Consider the following 21691-nt stretch of genomic DNA (forward strand, 5'->3'; position numbering starts at 1 on the left):
TCAATCCCAATACTACTGCTCATATCATTAGGAAAACACCGGCAGTATAAAAATGCTCAACGCTGCTAAAGTCAACGGTTACTCCATTGTAACCTACCAGCGCCCTCTGATGGCCGATGACGAATTCGACCAGCCCATCTACGCCAACGAATCTACAGCTATCATCTGGGCTATTGGACCCTTGAACGATAGGAATCAGGTCTCTTTCCACAGCGAGTACTTGAAAAAAGACAAGTTCTTCCATTTCGGACGTTATCCAAAATGGAATTGTCCTGCTCCTGAGGTCGAGCAACCTATGAAGACCAAAACCACACAGGATGAGGACGAAGAGGAAGCTGTGGTAGCTCCTACGAGCTCAAGGAACAAGGAGAGGAGGAGAGGGTCTAACAGGAATAGAGGCAATACTGTTGCAGGTAGGAATTTGGAGTGCTTTAACTGGTATTTGATAATTCACTGCATTCTTCGTTTTTCCAAACTCTACTCAAAGTTTTCCTGGTTTCCTACCTAGTAAAAATTATGAGACAGCTCTTTGTACCAATGGTTTCTGAGCTTCGATATTTCTGGTCCATTCACCTCCTATATTTTTCCAGAGTCTGAAGGTTCAGAATCAGAAAGAGTGGCCTCTAGACTAGAACATTCTGGGAGAAGAGGTTCGAACAAAAATTCAGTAGAAACTTCTAGAAGAAACATACCAACGCCAGCTCCTGCATCCAAGAAAGATGCCTGGACCATACCTCCAATTCAGTGCTACGAACCAGATGATGGAGTCTTCTACGCCCAAATGGGACCCACTGGTGGAAAAAGAGGGTATCCCGCAATCACAGGTGAGTAGCTGGGTCTCTCTCAAAAATTAAACTTTGTACAATGAAGAAATATTGTGATATTTCAAAATAAACATATGGTGTATCTTCATGAACTGATTCATTGTTGATCTTCTTCAGGTCACGTGGGTTGGGGTATATCATGGTACATAAACGGCCTCCTCATACCCGAAATAAACGTGGTGAGGGGAAAAACCTACACCTTCGTGATCGAAGGAGGTCTTGACCAAAATGTACCGGCCAAATATCATCCCTTCTACATAACGGACGACCCTGTAGGAGGCTATGAACACCAGAGTGCTCAAGATAAAAAGGTCTGTTGATTTGTCTAGCTTAATACAAGCGGTCTTTAACAAGCAACGTTTTCCAGGGTATAAGGATATTTGCCGGAGCCCAAAGAGACAAAGATGGCAATGTGTATCCCACAGGTACAGGAAGGCTGTGTCACTGGACCCAAAAAGGTGATTTGGAAGCAGACGACTTCGCTTCTTTTGGAGCCTATCAACGAACGCTTGAGTTGAAATGTGACCAAGGAGAGCCTGGTGTTATCCAGTGGACTCCTGATGATAACACGCCAGATACGGTTTACTACCAGGTAAGATTCCTTCTCTGGATGGCTTGTTATAAGCTCAATTCACTGGCCACTCTCAATCATCCCAAAGATCTTCCCATTGGCATATTTTTATTTTTCCAGTGCTTCACTCACAGATACTTAGGATGGAAGATAAACGTCCTAGATTCTTGCGATGAACAACCTGCTGCAAGCGAGACAAGAATAGTGTCTGTACCCTTTCCGATAGATCAAGATGAAGACGTTAAAGCCGAGACAATGGTAACACCTAATAGTTTTTCTAATGAGGACGTAGAAGATAAAGTTGCATATGAAATTTCAGCAGTAGGGGAGGACATAGTTGCCTATCCTGACAAACAGTCTAAGATGATAAGAAACGACTTACCCTATCTAAATCCCCAAAATTTCTATTTCAATCGAAATCTGTTCCAGCCGAACAATTTTCCCACCCATCAGAGCTATTATAATGGTCAGCAATACCAACCCAATCCTCAGTTGATGTCGTATGCTCCCTTCCAGCCTAACTATCAAACGTTTAGGCCCAGTCCTTTGATTTACACCGGTTTAGAAGAGATATCTAGTCCCGCAGATGCAAGTCAGGCTTCAACTGCGCCCCCTCTGGTCACCTCGACCACAACCACAACCACTTCGACAACCACTACTACCCCATTGCCCATTACTTCTACTACCACTTCTAGTACCACGACCACCTCCGAGCATAGCTTGTTGGAGGCAGCTTCCAATAATACCCCTAATAAAACCATCGTCATATCTTTCACTAAAAACCAACAACGTCACCCTGTCAGAAGCTACATCAAAGTACCCCTAACCACATCTAGCAAAAAAAAGCCGGTACGTCATTTAACTATGGTAAGACCATCATTTCATCACAATCCTAACACCAATCATCAGAAACCCATCATTCACCCTGCTTATTTCCATCAACATGCTGTCGCTAATACTAAAGCATTATTTCGTATGAAAGCGCATGCAAGGCCTAACATAAATCCAGGTTACGCAGTGCAAAAACAACGAACAAACGCTCAACTAACCAAGCAACCATCTAGCGTCATCATACTAACTCCTCAGGTCAGACTAGTAACTAAGTCGCCACATTCATTGAAATCATCAGCCACAATCATCAAAGATCATAATTCATTCATCAACGCTGCACCTTTGGACGATACCAAGCCTTTGTCGCGCATTGGACCTGACGCCTCTAAAGAAAGTAATGCTGTTGAGGTTCTCTATCCTGAAAAACCAGGCAGAAACTTGGGTTTCCATCCAGGTACCATCAAAATTGAAGAAGGCTTCACTCCTATCCTTGAAAGGAGCGATCCTATGATTTACAACGAATTGGAAGAAGTGGGTCCACCTCAAGTCCAAAACAGTCCAATGCTGGTGAAGAGAACCACGAAAAGATCTGAACCTAGCTACTTCAGGATGAGAGTGAAATTCGGGAGGGACCTCAAAGGAGTAGGAGAAGATGTTGAACCGGTAGCAGACTCGTCCAATAAGGAAATTTATTACTTACCACCAGACAATCAGAAACATCCAGTTCTTGGGAGCATAAGCCAGCCTAGCAACATTGATATAATACCAGAAGAGTCTGATTTAGACCTCGAGACAGCTCCTGACGTGGTTGTTACTTATGATGGTAAGAAAGTTTCTGGAGCAAGCTTGACGGCCAAACTAGCTGACTCCATGCGTATCTTAAACGCTAAATCGTTGAGAACTTCTGAGTTCATAAGGACGAGGCCACAGTCTGTGCCTTTCAAAGGCGAACTACCACCTTTAGATGACATCAAGCCTCCTACACTCAACCAAAGGGCCACTCTCAACAGGAACTTAGACGTTCCTTTCTTGCCAGATACAAGCTCCAATGTTCACAACAGCCCAGCTTCCACCAAGCTTACCTTGGTAAAGAGCGACACACACAGAAGGACAGGTAGAGAGGTTAGGACAAAAAGGAGTGCACACCATACACCTGAACATACCAGGCAGCAAAATGAGGAAAGGTTGAATGATTCCAGTTCCGCGTTAATTCCATCTACTTTACTTATAGTTGTTGTAGTTCAAACTTTGTTATTTATTTGAATATTTTTCCTTTTCCTTCGATTAAGTATTTTTGTAAATAAAAATCTGTTGATTGATTGTAATTTTGTGTGTAACACTGAATAAGAACAAATGGTGAAACAATTGTGAAACCAACCAATTTCCATGGTGCAATAGAACCAAATTTGATTCATTACTGTAAAATATTGTATTATGGTCTACATTGATCATATTTCTTGAAATTCCAAAGGATTTATACTTCAAGTGATGATCGATATTCTTTAAAAGTGTGGATTGTGATGAATTATACACTGTCAGTCACAATATAGCATGAGCATCACCTATCTCATCATTTTTTTAATTAAAATTGGACCATAATTGTAGGTTGACAACTAAAATTGGTGCATTAATGCATGAACGAGAGCTCATAAGCTCCTGATTCAAGACACTGCTATTGATTTTTATTTATTGAAAAGTTCCATTTGGCGATCACTATAACATTTATAGGCACGCCCTCTAACGTTCCTTCTCATTAACTTGTGTCGGAAATCATTTTCTGAAAAGGAGTCCTAGAAAATTCTAAGACCATATTTGAAATATAAGTAACAATAACAAAACTGAAAAGGAAATGCAAACTTTTTAAACGCTGCAATTAGAGAGTAATAAATACTTTTTTAAAATATACCTTAGCATATTCATATCCATTCAACTCAGTGGCGACGCCAAAGGTTGGTCAAGGGGAACCAACCCCTGAAATATTGCATGAGCAAAAAAATATAACATGAATTCAACATAAACTAGATTGACCTAGAAATCTTGACGCCCCATGCATGTTTATCAATAAAATAGTGCAGAATTGTGGACAGAAATTAACTACAAGTTGAAGTCATTGTATTTTGTTCGAAGAAGTAGCTGGTCTACAATTGTGTAGTTTTACCAGTACCGATTTAAGCTAAAGTGTCCTAGCTAGACATCTATTTCGCTACCCAAAATAGAAATCAGAATTTTCAGATTGGAATAAATCCCCACAGCATCAATTATTTTTGAAGACTAAGGACTTTTGGTCTACCCGAAGGTTGCAGTAGAGAGTATTTGTTGAGGTTGTTCAAAAAAAATCAAATAATATGAAGAGTTTTTATTCAATAACATTCAGATGGGGCAGTTAAGAGGGCATTTTTAAGAATGAAAATCAATTCAGCATATCTACTTCTCAGAAACTAAAACTGCTACTGAAAAACTGAAAAAAATAAATGTATTTATTCAAATCGTACACGTGAATGAAATCCACTCGAAATCTATTCAGTTTCCAAAATGATTAGAAAACTGAACGAGTGTATATATATATATTTAAAAAAAATGGTCTATTCTATTTTTTGTTCAATATTATCATGAAACTACTTGTTTAATTGAATCAATTAAAAAATTTTCCATCCTCCAAAATCGAATAATGAAGAAGGAAAAATATGTACCTGTATTAAAATACACCTTATTACAGTCATGTGTATTGAAACCAAAATACATGAAACTACAAAATACTTATAACCAAAATAAAAATCATCTTGATTAACTGAAGGTCACAATATCAAAACGATTAGACAGATTATTAATATTTCACACAAATTTTGAAGATTATTAATCCTTATGATCGTCGCCATTTTGCTTAGGAGCTGAGCGACTCCTAGACCTTGTTCTGGTTCTCGAACGCTTGTCATTAGTTGGAGAACGACTACGGCTCCTTTTGGCCGACTGAGAACGGGACCTAGAACGGTTCCTTGAACGGCTTCTGGACTTGGTGCTCCTGGAACGAGATCTCCTATAGCGTCCGCGACTTCTTGATCTAGACCTAGACCTGTCAACATAGATATCAAGTGTCAAAAACTTTCCACATTGCTGTACTTCATATTTCCGCAGCCAACTTGATTTTGAACAATCGGTAATTTCCAAAAAACCCAATTCAAAACTGAATTTCCTCATTTAGCTATTCCATTGTTATGCGGTAAACAGAAATTCCAATTTGAAGGGTGGGACGAATAGTGTATATGCTTTTGGCATCGTTAAATTGAATATTTCAACATTTATCAGCCTTCGATCAAGTCATCGACACAAGAAATTAGTGGAGTGCACACATCAAAAACTATTTAATTCTAAAAGTTACAAGTCTTGTTTTTGCCACGTCTATGATTAGTCAGTACTTTCACTTCGTATCTTATAGATAAACGAACTATCAACAAACCTTCTGCTTCTAACTGCTACAACCCCAAGTTCAAAAAAAAAAAGAAAATTAATCGTGAACTGAAACATATCAATTAAAACAAAATTGAATAGAGAAATAACTATTGAACCTGGGGGTGTACAGCTGGCAATACTTGACATGGCTTTAAAGGCTGTCAAAAAAACTTATAATATTTAGAATGTAAGATGTTACCATTATTCGTGATCATGTCGTGACGCTAACTGTAGAAAACATTGTAGGAGGAGGTAGTGATAATCAATCAAGTAGGTAGAAGGGGCTAGACTCGAGAGTTCTCGTAGATATTTCGTTTTCATTGGCTCGATACTCAGAAGTCTCTCATAAGGATAATTGCAGTATTGCAGTAGAGTCGCGTGGAGACATTGCTATCGATGTTATTCTATGAGGCTGCACACTGAGAAGTCGTGGAGAGAGGCAAGACGATTGTCTGAACTGAACTATGCTTTACCTGACTATCGGCCAAAGACTATACCTATAAACATGGCATTGTGAGCCTTTTACTTGGTACAATACGTACTCACCAACAATAACTTAACCTTCTACCTAAAAACTGACCAAAAACTTCAATCCCTCAGAATTTTTCCATTCAATTTACCAAAAAGGTTATAATAACAGTCAGCAGCAGTTTGAATAATAATTTTTCATTTCTCAGTAAAAAGTATAACTAGAACCAGTTATGTGTGTACTGAAGCACAGTTAAGTCAATCTAATTGTAGGTTATGTTTATGTCAAAAATTAGGCAGCTCAGATCATGTGACTTTCTAATAAAAACTTCTTATCCAACTAAGAACGCCATTTGTTAGGAGAAGAGTGTAAGCTTAAAGCAGAATTTTAAATTCCTCTTTAGGTTTCTCATAAAAATGGAAACTCTGCCAAGACAATATCCACAGCTAGCTAAGGCGCGTAAAAGACATTTTCGTGAGTTTAAGCTCAAGACTTTGTCTACAGTTGAAATAACTACCCAAATATGCAGAGGAAATCACAATACAAACAATAATTGTACTGTCATGACAAACAACAACATGCCAAAAGTAAAAATCAATATGGCGGCGATCCGCCATATTGATTTTTACTTTTGACATGTCTCTGGACTGTCAAATTGAAGGTTATGTCAAAAGTAGTAGTCATTGTTTATCAACATAACCTTTATGCACCTGTTCCATTTCCCTTGTAGGTTTACTATTAAAAATCATGATAAATACAGCTGCTGCTGGGAAATATAAAAATTTAAGAAGACTTATTCTTCCAATTCTAAGGGAATATAAAGTTTTTGATCAGATTTCTGGTCAATTTGTTCAATTGTACAACTGGATACTTAAAACTAAAATAATTCACAAATATTAGATTCAATCCTCATGTAAAATCTGCAGAAATATATTCATCAGGCACATTTACATATGAGGCACTTCATCAATCATTTCTCTCTAAATTCTGTTTGGAATAAAAAGGGAAATTTCATTTTAAAATTAAATATAAACAATTCCATACCAAAGATTTAGTTTCCTGTTGTACACAATCTAGATTTTGAAAAATGGGACTATTTTGTTGGAGCGAAAGAGATCCAACCATTATTCTGCTGAATGTTTTTCAAGCAAAATAATCTCCAACAAGAACAATCTTTTTCGACAATTACAAACTTACCTTCGTCTGCTGCTACCACCTCCCCTTTTTTGTCTTGTACAATCTCGAGCATAGTGTCCCCTATCACCACAACCATAACATCGATCGTCAGGGTGAAAAGGGCGGCCTCTGCTAGAACGTGGTGGAGGTCCTCTATACCTACCCCCACTCTTACCACTAGAGAGTTCTACCCTAGCACGCCTACCACAGATGGTTCTACCATCTGAAAAAAAATTGTTGATAGGTAATTCATCAATGAAGTTTGATACAAATATGGAAATCAACATCTGTTATATTCAATCCAATATAGGCATTACAACGCCAAACTGGATTTTAAACACTGGTTCACTTAATCGGCTAAAACTTGGTTGAATGCTTCTCGAGAAATCATGACAGAAATGTCAAAAATGAAATTTTTGGGTCATACGTTAGTAATAAGAGCAATATAAGCTCACCTAAACCTCTCACTGCATCTTCCGCGTCCCTTGCATCCTCAAATTCGACGAATGCAAAACCAGGTGGATTCCTGGCTACCCATACATTTCGTAAAGGTCCATAATATCCGAATGCATCTTCCAATTCTTGTTTAGATGCATTGTTACCCAAATCACCAACATAAACTTTACAATCTAAGTTGTATCTCGACATTTTGCTACCCTCGATCTGGAAATATTGATCGTTAACACCTTTCATAGAAAAATGAATAAATAGCAGGAATAATTACCGCTTCAGCAGCCAACCCAACAAGGGTTTAAATTTATGATGAAAGGGACACCAGGAGGAATACTCAGAAATTGTCCCTTTCTAGGAAAATACGTCAAATCCGGGAAAACACCAACAAGCCAAAGGAACGATTCTAATCAGAACAAATTGCCGGCCCCCTCGAGTTTGCGTAAATGAAGCGTCATCAGCGGTACCAACCCATCTATTAAAAGACATATAAGTTCACAATTCTTCTTCTTCGAGTACACGATAATCATTATTAATCGATAAGTATTAATTATTTTTCATTTTTTCTTGTTATACTTTCCCCATGGAATGTTTTCGATGATAATTGACCATTTATAATGGTTATATAATTTTTTTTTTTGTTTGGATTATTCAATAATCTACACTTTGCATTATGATACGAACATTGTTTTTGTAATCTACTGGATGTCTGTTCTGATATTAATAAATTTCAAACTGGTTCAAAAAAAAAAAATATGTGATGTAATACTGATTTTTTTTTCTGTTGGCAGGACTTCGGTTTTTTTTTTTTAAATCTTCTGTAGCCACTGTCCTCTCCTTCTGTGGCCTAATTGAAATTAAAAAAATGTTTACGTATCCTCAAAATAAATTCATAATTATCATATTAAGGAATTAATCCAAAACACTAACATATATATTACTTTATTGCACATTCTTGATTATTCAAAAGACGATAAAGCATACATTAATCAGCTTAAATATTAAATGTTATCTTGAAGGTCGCATATCTTTTAAATAAACTAAGCGATTTATCAATACAATCAGTTACTCTTAATGTTCTAGAATTCCAACGAAATCTTGTCTATTCTATTCGTTTCTTAGTTCATCATCGACCTTGAAAGAGTTTTGTAAGTGTCTAGAGCAATCAACATCATTCTAGATATTCCAGATTTCAGTCGAAATGAAAACATTGCTTTTTAAAGCTCATATTTTTCTCACACTGGTAATTCATACGATAGCTATCAGCTTCTAAATTATAGATAATAACATTATAAATTCAGCAGCAACCCTCAAAAATCTGAATTCTTTGGTCCAACAAACTATTAAACTGAGTCAAAAGAAATTAATATCTTTATAAATTTACTAGTGATCACTTTTAAATTTCAATCTTCCTTTCCTTAGCTCCTTCTGGTCCTAGGTCCTACTGAAGATCTTTAAGGTTTTAGGAATTTGAGGTTAGGAATGATGACATTTCTCTTATAAGTACAGGGACAGTACGAAAAGTAAACACTGCGCAAAGTTATTACGAAAACAGTTTAAAACAGGGCACTAGTTTTCATGAATCGCTTGAATTATAAAATTGTTTCATTTGATCTGTACAGATTTTCTCCGTAGATTTTTCAGAATATGGCACTAAATCCATCGTCTTTGCCGGTTGTGCATAAAAAATTAGATGTTGTGCCGCTTGAAGACATACAGAAGGGTATATTCTTTCAAATGATAATAATGGGTGAATACATTGAGATTTTTGTTTTTAGTTTTGAATAAGGGACTTCAGACCAACTTCCAACATGTTGAGGTGACCCTTGTTGATTGTCCAGATCTAACTAAAAAACCGTTTACATTGGCCAAACCAGGTTAGTATAAGCAAGATTTGAAAGTAGCTTTACATACCTGAACTAAACATTGTGGATAGGAATTGGTGGAAGCACAAAATTGGTGGAAGTTGGTGGACCTCCATACTTACTTCCAAAAGTCCAGAGGAACAAAGTGTATGATCTGAAGGATATTGCAAAATTGGCGAATGCAGACAATACGTTCATCATTGGAGCAGGTGCTGGACCTCATCCCTTTGCAGGAAAAAATTGTGAAGTAAAAATGACAAGCTTTGCGATATAATTTTTGTTTTAATTCATAACTATTTCAAGGGGATTTTCAACCTAGTACTTGAGAATGGCACTGTCAATCAACAAACAAGAATAGCCAAAGTGGCCCCAGTCAACGAAAACTGCGAACAAGAAATTTTACCAAATTCTGAAACAAGAATGGCACTTTTGGGAAACTTGTTCTTCTCAGAGGGTAAACCAAGCAAGGTACACTACACTGACATGCATAAAAACATTTTATAAAATCAGTGACGTATGACAAGATGGCGTATGACAAGAAATTTATATTTTCAATTTATAAAATCATTGATGTGTTTGATAAAAGCTTTCGTATGCTTATTCATCTGCTTATTTTATAGTGATTTTCTTACATGAAAGCTACATAACTTTTTCTGAAAAAACCATAATGACAAAATTAACATTTTGGGGTTTGAAATTTTTTTACACCCGCGGTATATTTAAATTTTAGACCATAGACTAGTTTCAAACTTCATAGACTTTTTTACACTTGACTTATTATGATCAATGGATCATAGAAGTAGAAGATATAAAAAATCGCAAAAACGAATTCATCAGTGGGTCCAACCTTATCATTTGACTCCAGTTTCGACACAGAAATCGAAAATTACAGAGATTTGAGCAAAATATGCAATATTGTTTCTAGGTTTTGAAGGTCCACGCCAAGGTGAGGACTGGCAAACTAGATTTTATAGCCAGCATAAGAGAATGTCTGGAAAAAGAGTATCCAGATAAATTGGTTGGACTCGGAGGAACGTTTCTGTTGAAAGAAGGGCAGGCAAAACAGCACGTTATGAGAGATTTCTCGAAAACTCCATTGAACAATGAAGAAGACCTGAATAACTGGCTCAAGTTCTATAACATGTCCGCTCCTTTAGTTGCAGTTGGTACCCTTGTAAATGGAGATGGGGTGAGTTTGAAAATTATATAATCATATTATTATATTCCTTTCAATATGTGCTTTTAGGGATTGGATCTTCGAGTTCAACATTTCCACAGCTTCAGTAACCATGGAGAAGCTGGACATTACCACAATGATATTACTCCCGCGACTGTAGAGTATCTTGGATATTTCAACATTGGTGAAGAAATTTACAGGATTGATGCACCAATAGAAACCCACACATTTGGTAGAGACTGATTTTTTAGTCTGAATGTAATTTTATTCTTAGAAAGGATAATAAAAAAATCCTCCACAATAATTTTTTTTCATCTGAATTCACAGTTCTTTCACACTCTGTACCCTTCATTTCAAGTCGCAGGGAAAATTTTCAAAAATAATTTTCCGTAGAAAAAAAATTTTACAAAAAGCTCGGTCCCTTTCCTATCAATCTTTATAGTAAAATAATAAATAAATAAGCAACCAAATTGTGGAAAAATATACTTTTGTTGATGATATTGAATGATTTCTTTATAGTTTTTATATATTTCTTATGTAATATTTATAAATATTCAAATATTTCATAGTTTTCATCAAATCGAAAAAATATTATTTTCTATCTATTTTATATGAAATAACTAGGTACATTGGCGAAAATTTTTAAAATAATCATAATTTATTATTCTCTATATAAAGATATGGGAAGAATATTTCATGAATGCCCTGGAATCTAAGAATAATTTTGGAAATATTGAAAAAATGTTTTTGAATCCCCATGAAATTTTGCATGAGATTTGGTTTCCTCACTCAACAAAAAACTGATCGAGTTTGAAAGACATCAGATGGATATTTTTTGAATTATCCAAAAATGATAATTATCTTCAACATTAAATTTTTCACCTTAATTGGTAAACTATTAACTCAACAAAACACATATCTAGCCTGAAATTTTGAGCTTTTGATGAGCATTTTTCGCAGATTGATATCAATGTAATAATCCCCCAATTGAAAACATATTTACTATATTCATATCTCATATTAACTACAAGATTCATCTGGAAAGAGAGTTTTTTCATGAGTTTGTTGAAAATAGAAATACGCCGCAGATTTATATGTCCCACTATTTAAAATTTCCTGACTCGAGCGTTTATAATCAATTGAACTCGGATATTTGTTTAATATTACTGGACCATATGCCATACCTCTGAAATATTATGTTTACATCGTTCTATAAATAACCCACGAAGATGTCGTGAATAATTTAACCAGCAGAATCTCTCTGATTGAGGTTTATGCAAACCTCAAGAAATATTCCACTTGAAATGAAATATCGGCAAAAGGATAAAATATTATATTAAAAAAAAGAAAATAATAGAAAAATAAGCGTCTGTCATAGAAAATGCATAACTCTCCACAATGATCAACGAAAATTAAAATATCTAAAAAGAAAAAATATTATGAAAACGCCATTCAAACTGTCTGGCTTAGCTTTCAACAAAATAAATCACGCATCTTGTTTCATTCTCCTCTTAATATCTTCAAGAATCGTTAGAATTTTCGCTTGGTCGTTTTCTATCTGCTTGATTTTGTTCTTCACAAACGTCTCATTACTTGTCATCCTCTGATTCTGCATGACCTTCCTGATTTTCCTCTGGATCTTTTTGTCCAACTTGAGGGAGTTGAAAACAGCCAAAGCGCTCTCTTTCTTGCTGCCCTTCTTGTCCACTTTCATCATTTCGAAATCATTGGACATTGGAATTCTGATCTCAGTCTTAGGGTACAAACTGATGTGTTTGGACAGCGGTTGGCTTATTATAATTTTCAGGTTTTCTTGGAATGGAATGCAACAACACAGTTTATTCAAGAAGTTCAACACTGTGGTTGGAAGAATGTTGCCCAAGACCATGGTTTCCATGTAGTGGATGTGCTCAGTTCTTGCCTTCAGTCCCACGCACTCTGCGTCATTTTTGATGCTTTGGGTGTCGCTGACCGCCAAACCGTTGAGCAGATTCAAGAGGATCAAAGCGATCATCAAAACGAAGAGTATGAAGATCACCTTGCTGGTTATGGGGAACGAATGGAAGTTCATATCACTCGCGTCAAATTCACCAGTCAACATCACCAAGGTTTTGAACAGGGCTCCACCAGGATTTATGAAGAAGTTTTGGTTCTCTTCGTCACCTTCCCCATCTCCTTCTTGTTTTTCCTCGACGCTCTCACTGAAAAGTATGAAGAAACTCATGGCAAAAGCAGCGATCAGCAAGAAATACCAGGCGAGGAATTTTATGAAGTTTGTTGAGACCCTCTTGAACATCACCACGTTGGTTGTGAGCCTAGGGTATTGTCCAACCATTAGGATCAACTCGAAAGTGGATAGTAAGATGGCCAGGGACGAAAGCTGTTTTCTGGTGTCATTGGTAGGGTCCTTCAAGAAGACCATGAAACCGACGATGAAAATTAAAATCACCTCGATCCAGTTGTCGATATCTTTGTAATAATCCATCGGGTTGACTAGTATTTGAAACAATTCCCTTAACACAAGCAACACGTAGGTAACACAAAGGATGAAATGGCTGACATTCGCCAGAGTGGCCAAGGAAGATTCGTTCTGCGAAATATAGTGAAAGTTTCCAAATGCAGAAAATATATAAGTAACAAGCGATGTGATGAATAGAAAGTAAAAGAATAAATTAGTGTAGAAGATCATGTTGATCTTGTGCCACTTCAACAGCAGGAATGTATCTATCACAGGGTGGGTTAAAAGGTGCTTCAGGTAGGGTGCCTGGCACATGTACAATACGGCGTCGGTTTCAGGGGCTAGATTTTGGGTATATGCAGGTTTTCCTTCCTCGCAGCCTTCCACAGTTGTGTTCAGTCTTGAAGGAGACGGCAGCAAAGTCTTGTACTTCAAAGTGACGTAAATGTTGTTTTTGTCGATATCGTTAATATCCACGCAGTCGTCTAAATGTTGTTCCAGCACGTCAGCTTCTATGTTCTCGATGGCCATCACTCCAAACTCGTTCTTGTTAGCAAGGGAAGAGCCTTTGTGAAGAAGTTCTAAGATGTGCTTGGTCTTGGCGAACTTCACAGCGTAATGCAGAGGGGTCTGCTGGAAATTCTTGCTTGATCCAGAATTCAGAGATGCCTCATCCTGGTTTTTCATAAGTTCCTCGAAGCACTTCTCGTATTTTCCGCCAGATTCACTGAGGTTCATCTTGTTCAACAGGATCGATAGCGTTGAGCTTGGGACCTTCAAGCTTTTGTCGTTGTCTAGGAGGAGTTCTACTATTTCGAAGTGACCATGTTCACCAGCTAATTCCAAGGGGGGACTAGGCTGTTTCTGCGTGGTTCTACGGACGTCTGCCTTGTTTTCTAAGAGGTGTCTTGTGGCTTTCAACAGTCCAAGTTGGCAGCTCAACTGAAGAAGGGTTTGGGTGTAGTCGTCTGCATCTTTGTACTGGGAAATATCACCTTGGTTGTAACTGATAAAAGCGTCTTCATTATAGGACTTCAAGTATTTGAAGAGGAGGTCTTTGGGGCTGGCAATGGTGGTGAAATTGTCTGGTAACACTAGATCACTGGGGTATTTAGATAATATCAGCTCTCTGGCACTTTTACCATTCATTGTGTAGTTGTCGATGTCCAAATCGAAGCTGTTATTCAGAAGCACCTCAATTAAATCCCTGTAGTCCTTCTTGATGGCCCATAGGATTGCAGTGAAGTTCTTCAGGTCAGCGTGGTTGACGTTGATGCCGGATTTAACAAGAATTCTTGCACATTCCAGAAATTCAGTCCTGTTGGTGTATTCTCCCTCTTTAACTAGTAGTAACAAAGCGTTATTGCCTCGATAAGTGTGATTTATCTCTTCTCTGGTCAAGTATTTGACGAGTATCTTAAGAACTGCTGAGTTGGTGAGTCTACACACCACGTGGATGATTTCTCCTTGGCCTTCTGTGTCATCGAAAGGTTTCGCGCCTAGTTGTAGGAGGAGTTGGACTGTTTCTGGATATATACCTTCTTCGGAACATGCTACGTACAAGATTTTTCCAAAATGAGGGTAGGGGTATTCGACTGAGAGTAGACTTTCGTTTTCTTTGACCAGCTCCTTGATTTTTTGGACTTTGTTGGTTTTGACGGCGTCTAGCAGGAGCTCTTCTGGTGTGGGACAGATGCTGTTGTTACGAGATATGTTTTTCTTGGTGTCCATTGTTCACTGCAAAGAAGAAAAGAATTTTTTTTAGAATCAGTGGAAAATGTCTGAGAGAAATGAAATATTTGTAGGGATTATGTGGATGAAGTGACAACGTTGCTAATTTGCTCAAAGATGACATTTTTCTGGTCTATTTGTCTATTATATATATGAAATGTAGAAAAAAGATCTTTAGAATATTGAGGAATTCGAAAATTTTTATTCAAATTTCCATTAACTTCAATTTTCGTTAGGATATGGCAAATCTGCATAATTTTTCTCGAAAAAGTTTTCATCAATCAATTTTTGAAAACAATAGTAAATAACGGGTGCTTTTTTCAAGGTATATAACTTTAAGTTTGCATTACTGTTCAAGATGGCGACCGATTTAACAGCTGTCAAGTGATTTATTCTCAGTTTGGTTTGGCAATTCATCATGAATAGACTCACGCCAGAACAACGCTTGCAAAAAGTGCAATTTCATTTCGAAAATAATGGTTCTGTGCGGAATACGTATCGCGCACTACGTCCATTTTATTTTGTTTAGCGATGAAGCGCACTTCTGGTTGAATGGCTACGTCAACAAACAAAACTGCCGCATTTGGAGTGAAGCTAATCGTCAAGTGTATGTCGAAACACCGTTACATCCAGAAAAACAAACTGTTTGGTGCGCTTTATGGGCTGGTGGAATCATTGGTCCGTACTTCTTCAAAAACGATGATGGCCAGAACGTTACAGTCAATGGTGATCGGTGTAGAGCCATGATTACTAACTTTTTCATTCCTGAATTGAACAATCATGATGTCCAGGAGCTGTGGTTCCAACAAGACGGCGCAACATGTCACACAGCTCGTGTCACAATCGATTTATTGAAAGACACGTTTGATGACCGCCTAATTTCATGTTTTGGACCTGTCAATTGGCCTCCAAGATTTTGTGATTTAACACCGCTAGACTACTTTCTGTGGGGCTATGTAAAGTCATTGGTCTATGCGGATAAGCCACAAACCCTTGACCATTTGGAAGACAACATTCGCCGTGTTATTGCCGATATACGGCCACAAATGTTGGAAAAAGTCATCGAAAATTGGACGTCCAGATTGGACTACATCCGAGCCAGCCGTGGCGGTAATATGCCAGAAATCATATTTAAAATGTAATGTCACAAGATTATCTTGCGGACAAATAAAATTAATGTCAATCGAATCGTTGTTTTATTGCAATTTAAAGATCTATAGCTCTAAAAAAGCACCCTTTATTTAACACCATCTTAAAAATTGGTTGAATTCTTGAATTATTCTGAAATTATTTTTTTGATTTTTAGATGGAATACTGAGAAGGAACGGTATAAAACAAGCTCTTCGCTGAAAGAAGTCGATTATAGTTTTAATCAACGTTTCTCGAATTACTGTCGTTGCTTTAAACCTTTCGCGGGAATTTTGCTTAGCTGGTTCACATCAACACAATAGGTGTATTGAGCGTATTGTTATGTTAATTGTTTTCAATTTGGAACACCTTTGGGAATTCAGAATTATTTTCTATAGTGTATCTCCTGTCTCTATCAATGCGTTTACAATTTCAAATGAGGTTGTTTTCATCGAGTATCTACCTACTGGAATTCATTCAGTATCTTTTATATGTGTATATTTTCTGAATTCAGAAAATCAATTTATTGAGGGGATATTTTAACCATGTATTTTTGAGGAATGACAAAAATGATGAATGACTTCTGGACTGCGTTTTCTTTCGAGTTTTCAAATATTTAACTTCAAAACTTTACATGGGATGAAGAATTATGTAAAAATTCAAGGAATCATCTTCCTATACATATCCATATTTCATTATATCGAGTCAATTACTAGGATAATAACATGTTTGATATTAGAAAGGGTGAAACCGAGGCCGTAGCTATAGAAAATCTTGAGCTCTAGAACAATGTTGCGGAGTTTGCGACTAATAATTGTACAATAATATCATCTTTTACAGGGCGTTTCACCACAGCTCTTTCATTGTTAAGTGCTGAAATTCAAGATTTATTTTTTCACAATGTTATTAGGCTTTATTAGAGCTACATTCTCAAATTGTTTGGAAATACACAAGATATTCCAAAAAAGTGTAAATGATCAAACATATTTTTTTCTTATGTTGTAGTGTTTTTTATTGAATTTTCAGATTTGACAAAGTGAATGAAGTCAAGTTTGTTCGAAGATTTATATGCTAAAACTCACGTTTTTTTCTGTTTGTTAATGCAATTAAAAATAACTTTGAATGAGTTCATAACATGAATCGCAGTTAGGTTGATTTTTTTAACACTATATCTTCAAACATTGCGAAATGTACCTAAAACTCTACGAAATATTGGTAGAAAAATGTTTATGTGTTAAGTATAGAAGAATCTTTACAGAATTTTCAAGAAACGGATTATCTCATGTGTTCTAATAAATTTTAATAATACGATATTCCTCTCTTTATAATTTATTTGCCACTTGAATACCTTTGCTTAATAGTCATAGAATTAATTAGCGAGGTATCTTTATCGCAGTAGTTCAATACATTCAGAATGATTCATGTAATAAACCTTATCTCTTTTCCCCATTTGTTTAGATAATATTTTTTCTTATTGTGTTAGCTTAAAATGTACCTTACACGTAAGTATTACAAGAACTTGGGATTTAAAAAATTCTTCGAAAAGAAAACCGAGATTTAAATTATAATCAAAACTGATATTTACCTACTAGACTTGACTTTGATAGAGCTCTACGTAAGGTAATAATACCCAAATAATTGATGAAAATCTTATTTTATAATTCAATGTATATTTCGAATTGTAGTGATTTCAATTTTATTCCATGGTTCTTGGAGGTTCAAATGAAAAATTGGAAATGCGGTGTAGCTTATTTACGCTCAATAATTTTTTTTAATTAAATAATTTACTGAAAACTACTTTTCATGAGATCAGATGATTTCGATTGAAATATATGATACACTGTATTTTAAAAATGTTGGAGGAAGAAAATGAATGGTTGGTCAACTTCGTAGAAAACTACTAACATACTCACAGGAGCTGAGAACGAAGTTAAGTTAGTTAAGGCAGGTTCAGATTTTTCATTAGAGCTAAAAACTGGTTCGATTCAAATCAGTTGCTCTTAAAAACTGACAAAACAAAACTGATGATATTTAGTACAGTAAGATGTAATAAAATAAAACCTGAAGAAATTAAAGTAAATGATAACAATTTCAACATCACAAAAAATACAAAATTTGTAGGGGTCTCTCTAGATTTTTTTTTGAATTTCCGAAAGCACATTGAATATTTCGGTCAGAAGGTGAACAAAGTAAGTTTTGCTATAAGAGTAATAACAAAATACCTGAACATGGAGTCAATTAGAATATTATATCATGCAAATTTCGAAGCACTATTAAGATATGGAATAATTTTTTGGGACACCTCACCAAATTCAGGAAAATTTTTTTCAAAATGAAATATAGAGAATATTGTAGAAATATATTCAGTATAGGATCTTTATCTATTTGAGTGCTTAATGTTCCTATATAAAAACAAAGAAAAAATTCATGAAAAATAATACTTATTATAGGCATAATACAAGAACTTTGAATATTAATTATCCTATTCACAGATTGACATTAAGTGAGAAACATCCAGCTTACAATTGTATTAATGTCTCAAAATTCTGAATAAAAAAAAGCTGAAAAATGAAATGAAAAAAATTCTATATGAAAAAGCATACTATACTATGGATGAATTTTGGTCAAGCCATTTTGAATAGTTTGTCCTTCAATGTGATGTTTGTGATATACTTAAATGTTAACTTATTGAACTATATTTTTGTACATTTATATTTTAACTAATTGATCTCTATCTTTCGGGATGTTTAGCATATTATACTTGTATTTTACTTTGACGCCCCATGTAAAATGTTGATGGGTTAAAATTATTCACTTTGTATTAATATATCTGTGAATAAAGATTATTATTATTATTATTAGAGTTTTTAATCATTTGCCAAATGAAATTAAGATCACAGATAATTTTCAGACAATTCAAAGCAAAGGTAAAACAGTTGTTAATAAAAATGGAACCATATAATCTCAACGATTATTTTGGATGTAGATTGTAGCTATATAATTTTAATTTGACGTTAATATCTTTATTGCTGTACCTACTGTAATCGATATTATTGGAAATAAAGATAATTGTTATGTTATGTTAAAAAAGAAAAATCTTTTTCACGTTTGGACTGGAGTTTCCATATTACAATCAGAAAATTACAAAAGAGAAATCGTGTACAAGAAAAGGAAGGTCGACGAAAGGTCACACTAAGGCCAACCTGTACTGATGGCCCAACAATAAAGAACCCAAGGTCGAAATCAAGATCTCCACTAAAAAAAAACAACATGGATTCCATTCCAACACACTCATCCATATAAAAAATGCTTCAAAACAGTTTAAAAAAATTGAATAATAATGCGAAATATAGGTGTAAGTATTTCTAATTGCGCATCACACTAACAGTTTTTCCACCTACATATTATACCAAGAGAACTTGTTGTTAAATTGCAGTAATCTCTGTTAAATTCACCTAAACACGCAAAAGGGAAAATCTAGCTGCGTTGAATGTTGAAACATTATCCGACCGAATTCTTCAACAGGTTGCAGAATAACAGATGATGCTGGTATGTATCAAAATGAGAACATGTCGCGTCAGTCATTGTCACAATTAGAGAATAGGAGGCTTTTAATTGATGATATCATCTCACTTACTTCCGGTCTAGCAGATAATCCTCGGGGTTGGTTTTGGGGAAAACTTCGAACCACTGGCGATTTTTTTTTTAAGTAAAACTGTTGTCACATCACTCTGTCACATTTCGCGTAGGCCGATGAAGAAGTTGCGGACAAAGCACAATTGGTAAAGCGTTAAAAAGCGAACTATGCTACCTTTTCAAAAGTGACGTTCTTGCGCAGCGCTGTGGAAGCTAGCAGTGTGGATTGTGTACTGTGTGTCGTTTGGAAAAGCGATATTAATGAGAGTTATGATAAACGCGGTGCTATTACCAATTTTGGGATGATCAAATATGGTGATGTACGTGGGTGCTTTTCCGTAATATATGTATGGTCAATGAGTAACACCGTGCAGACGGCAGGTGAATGTGAAGGTTTAAAACTGCAAGTTTCTAAACTGCGGAAGTTGCAGTGAAAAATATGCCACAAAATCATTGAAAGTTTTTATTTGTTATTTTATTAATTTTCGTTTAATAAGTATTCAATTCTTTGACATTTGGTTCCTCGATTTTTAACCTTTGAAATAAAAAGATCGAATACTCAATACCAGTTTCTGAGAAAATTCTTCAATGCAAAAAATCATTCAAGTTCTGGATTATCCGAATTCCAACAAAACTAAACATTTCAAGGGATCAAGTGAGCAATTCGTATTTTCCCTAGAAGTAGTTTATTTCTACAGCAAATAAGCGAAAAATACCGAAAACAGGTTTATTCTTCATTCGAAAATACCGCCTATTTTGCTTTAATGTATTTAATTTTCTTCTATCTCTAATTTCTAATTCATGAGCTTTTGAGCGCTATTTTATTATTGCACCAATTGCGCTCATGGTTGTAGGTATATAACAGGCCAATTGAAAAGTCCCCGGTTTACCATAGTAAAACACATTTTTTTTGGCAAAATTCGATTTTATTATTCAACAGAGTTGTCTTTGAGGGCGATACAGCGATTATAGCGATCTTACAACTTTTCGATACCATTTTTGTAGTACGATTTGTCTTCTGCTTCAAAAAAGGCCTCAGTTTCGGTATTACTTCTTCATTGGCGCTAAATTTCTTTCCAGCGAGCATTCTTTTGAGGTCTGAGAACAGGAAAAAGTCGCTGGGGGCCAGATCTGGCGAATACTGTGGATGCAGAAGCAATTCGAAGCCCAATTCATGCAATTTTACCATTGTTTTCATTGATTTGTGACACGGCTCATCGTCTTGATAAAACAGCAGCTTTTTTTCTTCAAATGGGTCTGTTTTTTAACGATTTCATCCTTCAAACGATCCGATAACGCTATATAATAATCACTGTTGATGGTCTGGCCCCTTTGGAGGTAATCAATGAATATCATACCTTGCGCATCCCAGAATACTGATGCCATAACCTTGTCTGCTGATTGTTGTGCTTTTCCTCGCTTTGGATTCGGTTCATCGTGTGCAGTCCACTCAGCTGACTGTCGATTGGACTGTGGAGTGAAATGATGGAGCCATGTTTCATCCATTGTCACATATCGACGCAAATATTTAGGTTCAGAATCATTAACACGTTGTTGCTTTTGATCGATTGTGAGATCGCGCGGCACCAATTTCGCACACAGCTTTCTCATGTACAAATATTCGTGAATGATATGATGTACACGTTCAGATATCTGATTAACACTTTCGCAAAATGCACCATATTATTCGGAAGAGATTAAGTTTTCATAGAAACATTCATCTTCCAACACGAAAGCGCTGGATTTTGAGTGGGATCATCTACAATCCTAAACAGGATATCCTTAACAAATCTCATTAAAATCGGATAATAATTATGGAATTTAAATGCTGTTACAAGAATTTGCGGACACACAGACTGACAGACACTATGCCAAAATGTTCAGGGAGGCCAGGAATGCATTTCCAAAGCTGATACCAACAATTTTTT

At 35.9% G+C, this 21691-nt stretch overlaps 4 protein-coding genes across 6 annotated transcripts in view; 2 read left to right on the forward strand and 2 right to left on the reverse strand.

The window, feature by feature from the left end:
• Window positions 1-3551, forward strand: part of LOC123680787 (protein Skeletor, isoforms B/C) — a 35514-nt gene extending 31963 nt beyond the window's left edge. Inside the window, exons 8-13 of one of the 2 annotated variants that reach the window (XM_045618866.1) lie at window positions 32-413; window positions 591-824; window positions 942-1135; window positions 1192-1416; window positions 1516-2262; window positions 2525-2782. In XM_045618866.1, coding sequence (XP_045474822.1) covers window positions 32-413; window positions 591-824; window positions 942-1135; window positions 1192-1416; window positions 1516-2262; window positions 2525-2737 — 1995 coding nt within the window. In that variant the 3' untranslated portion in view covers window positions 2738-2782. Of the gene's footprint in view, window positions 1-31; window positions 414-590; window positions 825-941; window positions 1136-1191; window positions 1417-1515 lie in introns of both variants that reach the window. The other variant, XM_045618865.1, reaches the window with a different exon arrangement.
• Window positions 3552-4933: 1382 nt separating this feature from the next.
• LOC123680043 (serine/arginine-rich splicing factor 7-like) lies at window positions 4934-8211 on the reverse strand. Of its 2 annotated transcripts, XR_006747478.1 has the most exons (5): window positions 8043-8211; window positions 7774-7981; window positions 7340-7541; window positions 5873-6170; window positions 5098-5296 (listed from the first exon to the last, which is right to left on the reverse strand). XR_006747478.1 is itself a non-coding variant. In XM_045617693.1 (4 exons), exons 2-4 carry the CDS (start codon window positions 7964-7966, stop codon window positions 5080-5082), a joined length of 612 nt encoding a protein of 203 aa, XP_045473649.1. In that variant the 5' UTR covers window positions 7967-7981; window positions 8043-8211; the 3' UTR covers window positions 4934-5079. The 2 variants fall into 2 exon arrangements, 1 of the variants encoding a protein (XP_045473649.1); XM_045617693.1 differs by lacking the exon at window positions 5873-6170 and having other exon boundaries at window positions 4934-5296.
• Window positions 8212-8867: 656 nt separating this feature from the next.
• Window positions 8868-11107, forward strand: LOC123680041 (ester hydrolase C11orf54 homolog). Its single transcript, XM_045617692.1, has 7 exons — window positions 8868-9011; window positions 9404-9491; window positions 9547-9645; window positions 9705-9880; window positions 9937-10101; window positions 10559-10822; window positions 10880-11107. Exons 1-7 carry the CDS (start codon window positions 8970-8972, stop codon window positions 11051-11053), a joined length of 1008 nt encoding a protein of 335 aa, XP_045473648.1. The 5' UTR covers window positions 8868-8969; the 3' UTR covers window positions 11054-11107.
• A 1024-nt stretch (window positions 11108-12131) lies between these two features.
• LOC123680199 (transient receptor potential cation channel protein painless-like) lies at window positions 12132-20004 on the reverse strand. The gene is made up of 2 exons (XM_045617983.1): window positions 19765-20004; window positions 12132-15005 (listed from the first exon to the last, which is right to left on the reverse strand). Exon 2 carries the CDS (start codon window positions 14997-14999, stop codon window positions 12297-12299), a length of 2703 nt encoding a protein of 900 aa, XP_045473939.1. The 5' UTR covers window positions 15000-15005; window positions 19765-20004; the 3' UTR covers window positions 12132-12296.
• Window positions 20005-21691: the final 1687 nt, after the last annotated feature.

Source organism: Harmonia axyridis, chromosome 5 (genome assembly GCF_914767665.1).
Source record: "Harmonia axyridis chromosome 5, icHarAxyr1.1, whole genome shotgun sequence".
Taxonomy (NCBI): Eukaryota; Metazoa; Arthropoda; class Insecta; order Coleoptera; family Coccinellidae; genus Harmonia; species Harmonia axyridis.

Bases quoted from the DNA above. Each gene is read 5' to 3' on its own strand.
- LOC123680043 (XM_045617693.1), bottom strand. From the start codon at position 7,966: ATGTCGAGATACAACTTAGATTGTAAAGTTTATGTTGGTGATTTGGGT. The intron at 7,542-7,773 runs GTGAGCTTATAT...ATTTTTTTTCAG, and splicing joins AGATGCAGTGAGAGGTTTAG to ATGGTAGAACCATCTGTGGT. The intron at 5,297-7,339 runs GTAAGTTTGTAA...CTATGTTGACAG, and splicing joins GGTGGTAGCAGCAGACGAAG to GTCTAGGTCTAGATCAAGAA.
- LOC123680041 (XM_045617692.1), top strand. From the start codon at position 8,970: ATGAAAACATTGCTTTTTAAAGCTCATATTTTTCTCACACTG. The intron at 9,646-9,704 runs GTTAGTATAAGC...CATTGTGGATAG, and splicing joins GTTTACATTGGCCAAACCAG to GAATTGGTGGAAGCACAAAA. The intron at 10,102-10,558 runs GTACACTACACT...TATTGTTTCTAG, and splicing joins CAGAGGGTAAACCAAGCAAG to GTTTTGAAGGTCCACGCCAA.
- LOC123680199 (XM_045617983.1), bottom strand. From the start codon at position 14,999: ATGGACACCAAGAAAAACATATCTCGTAACAACAGCATCTGTCCCACA.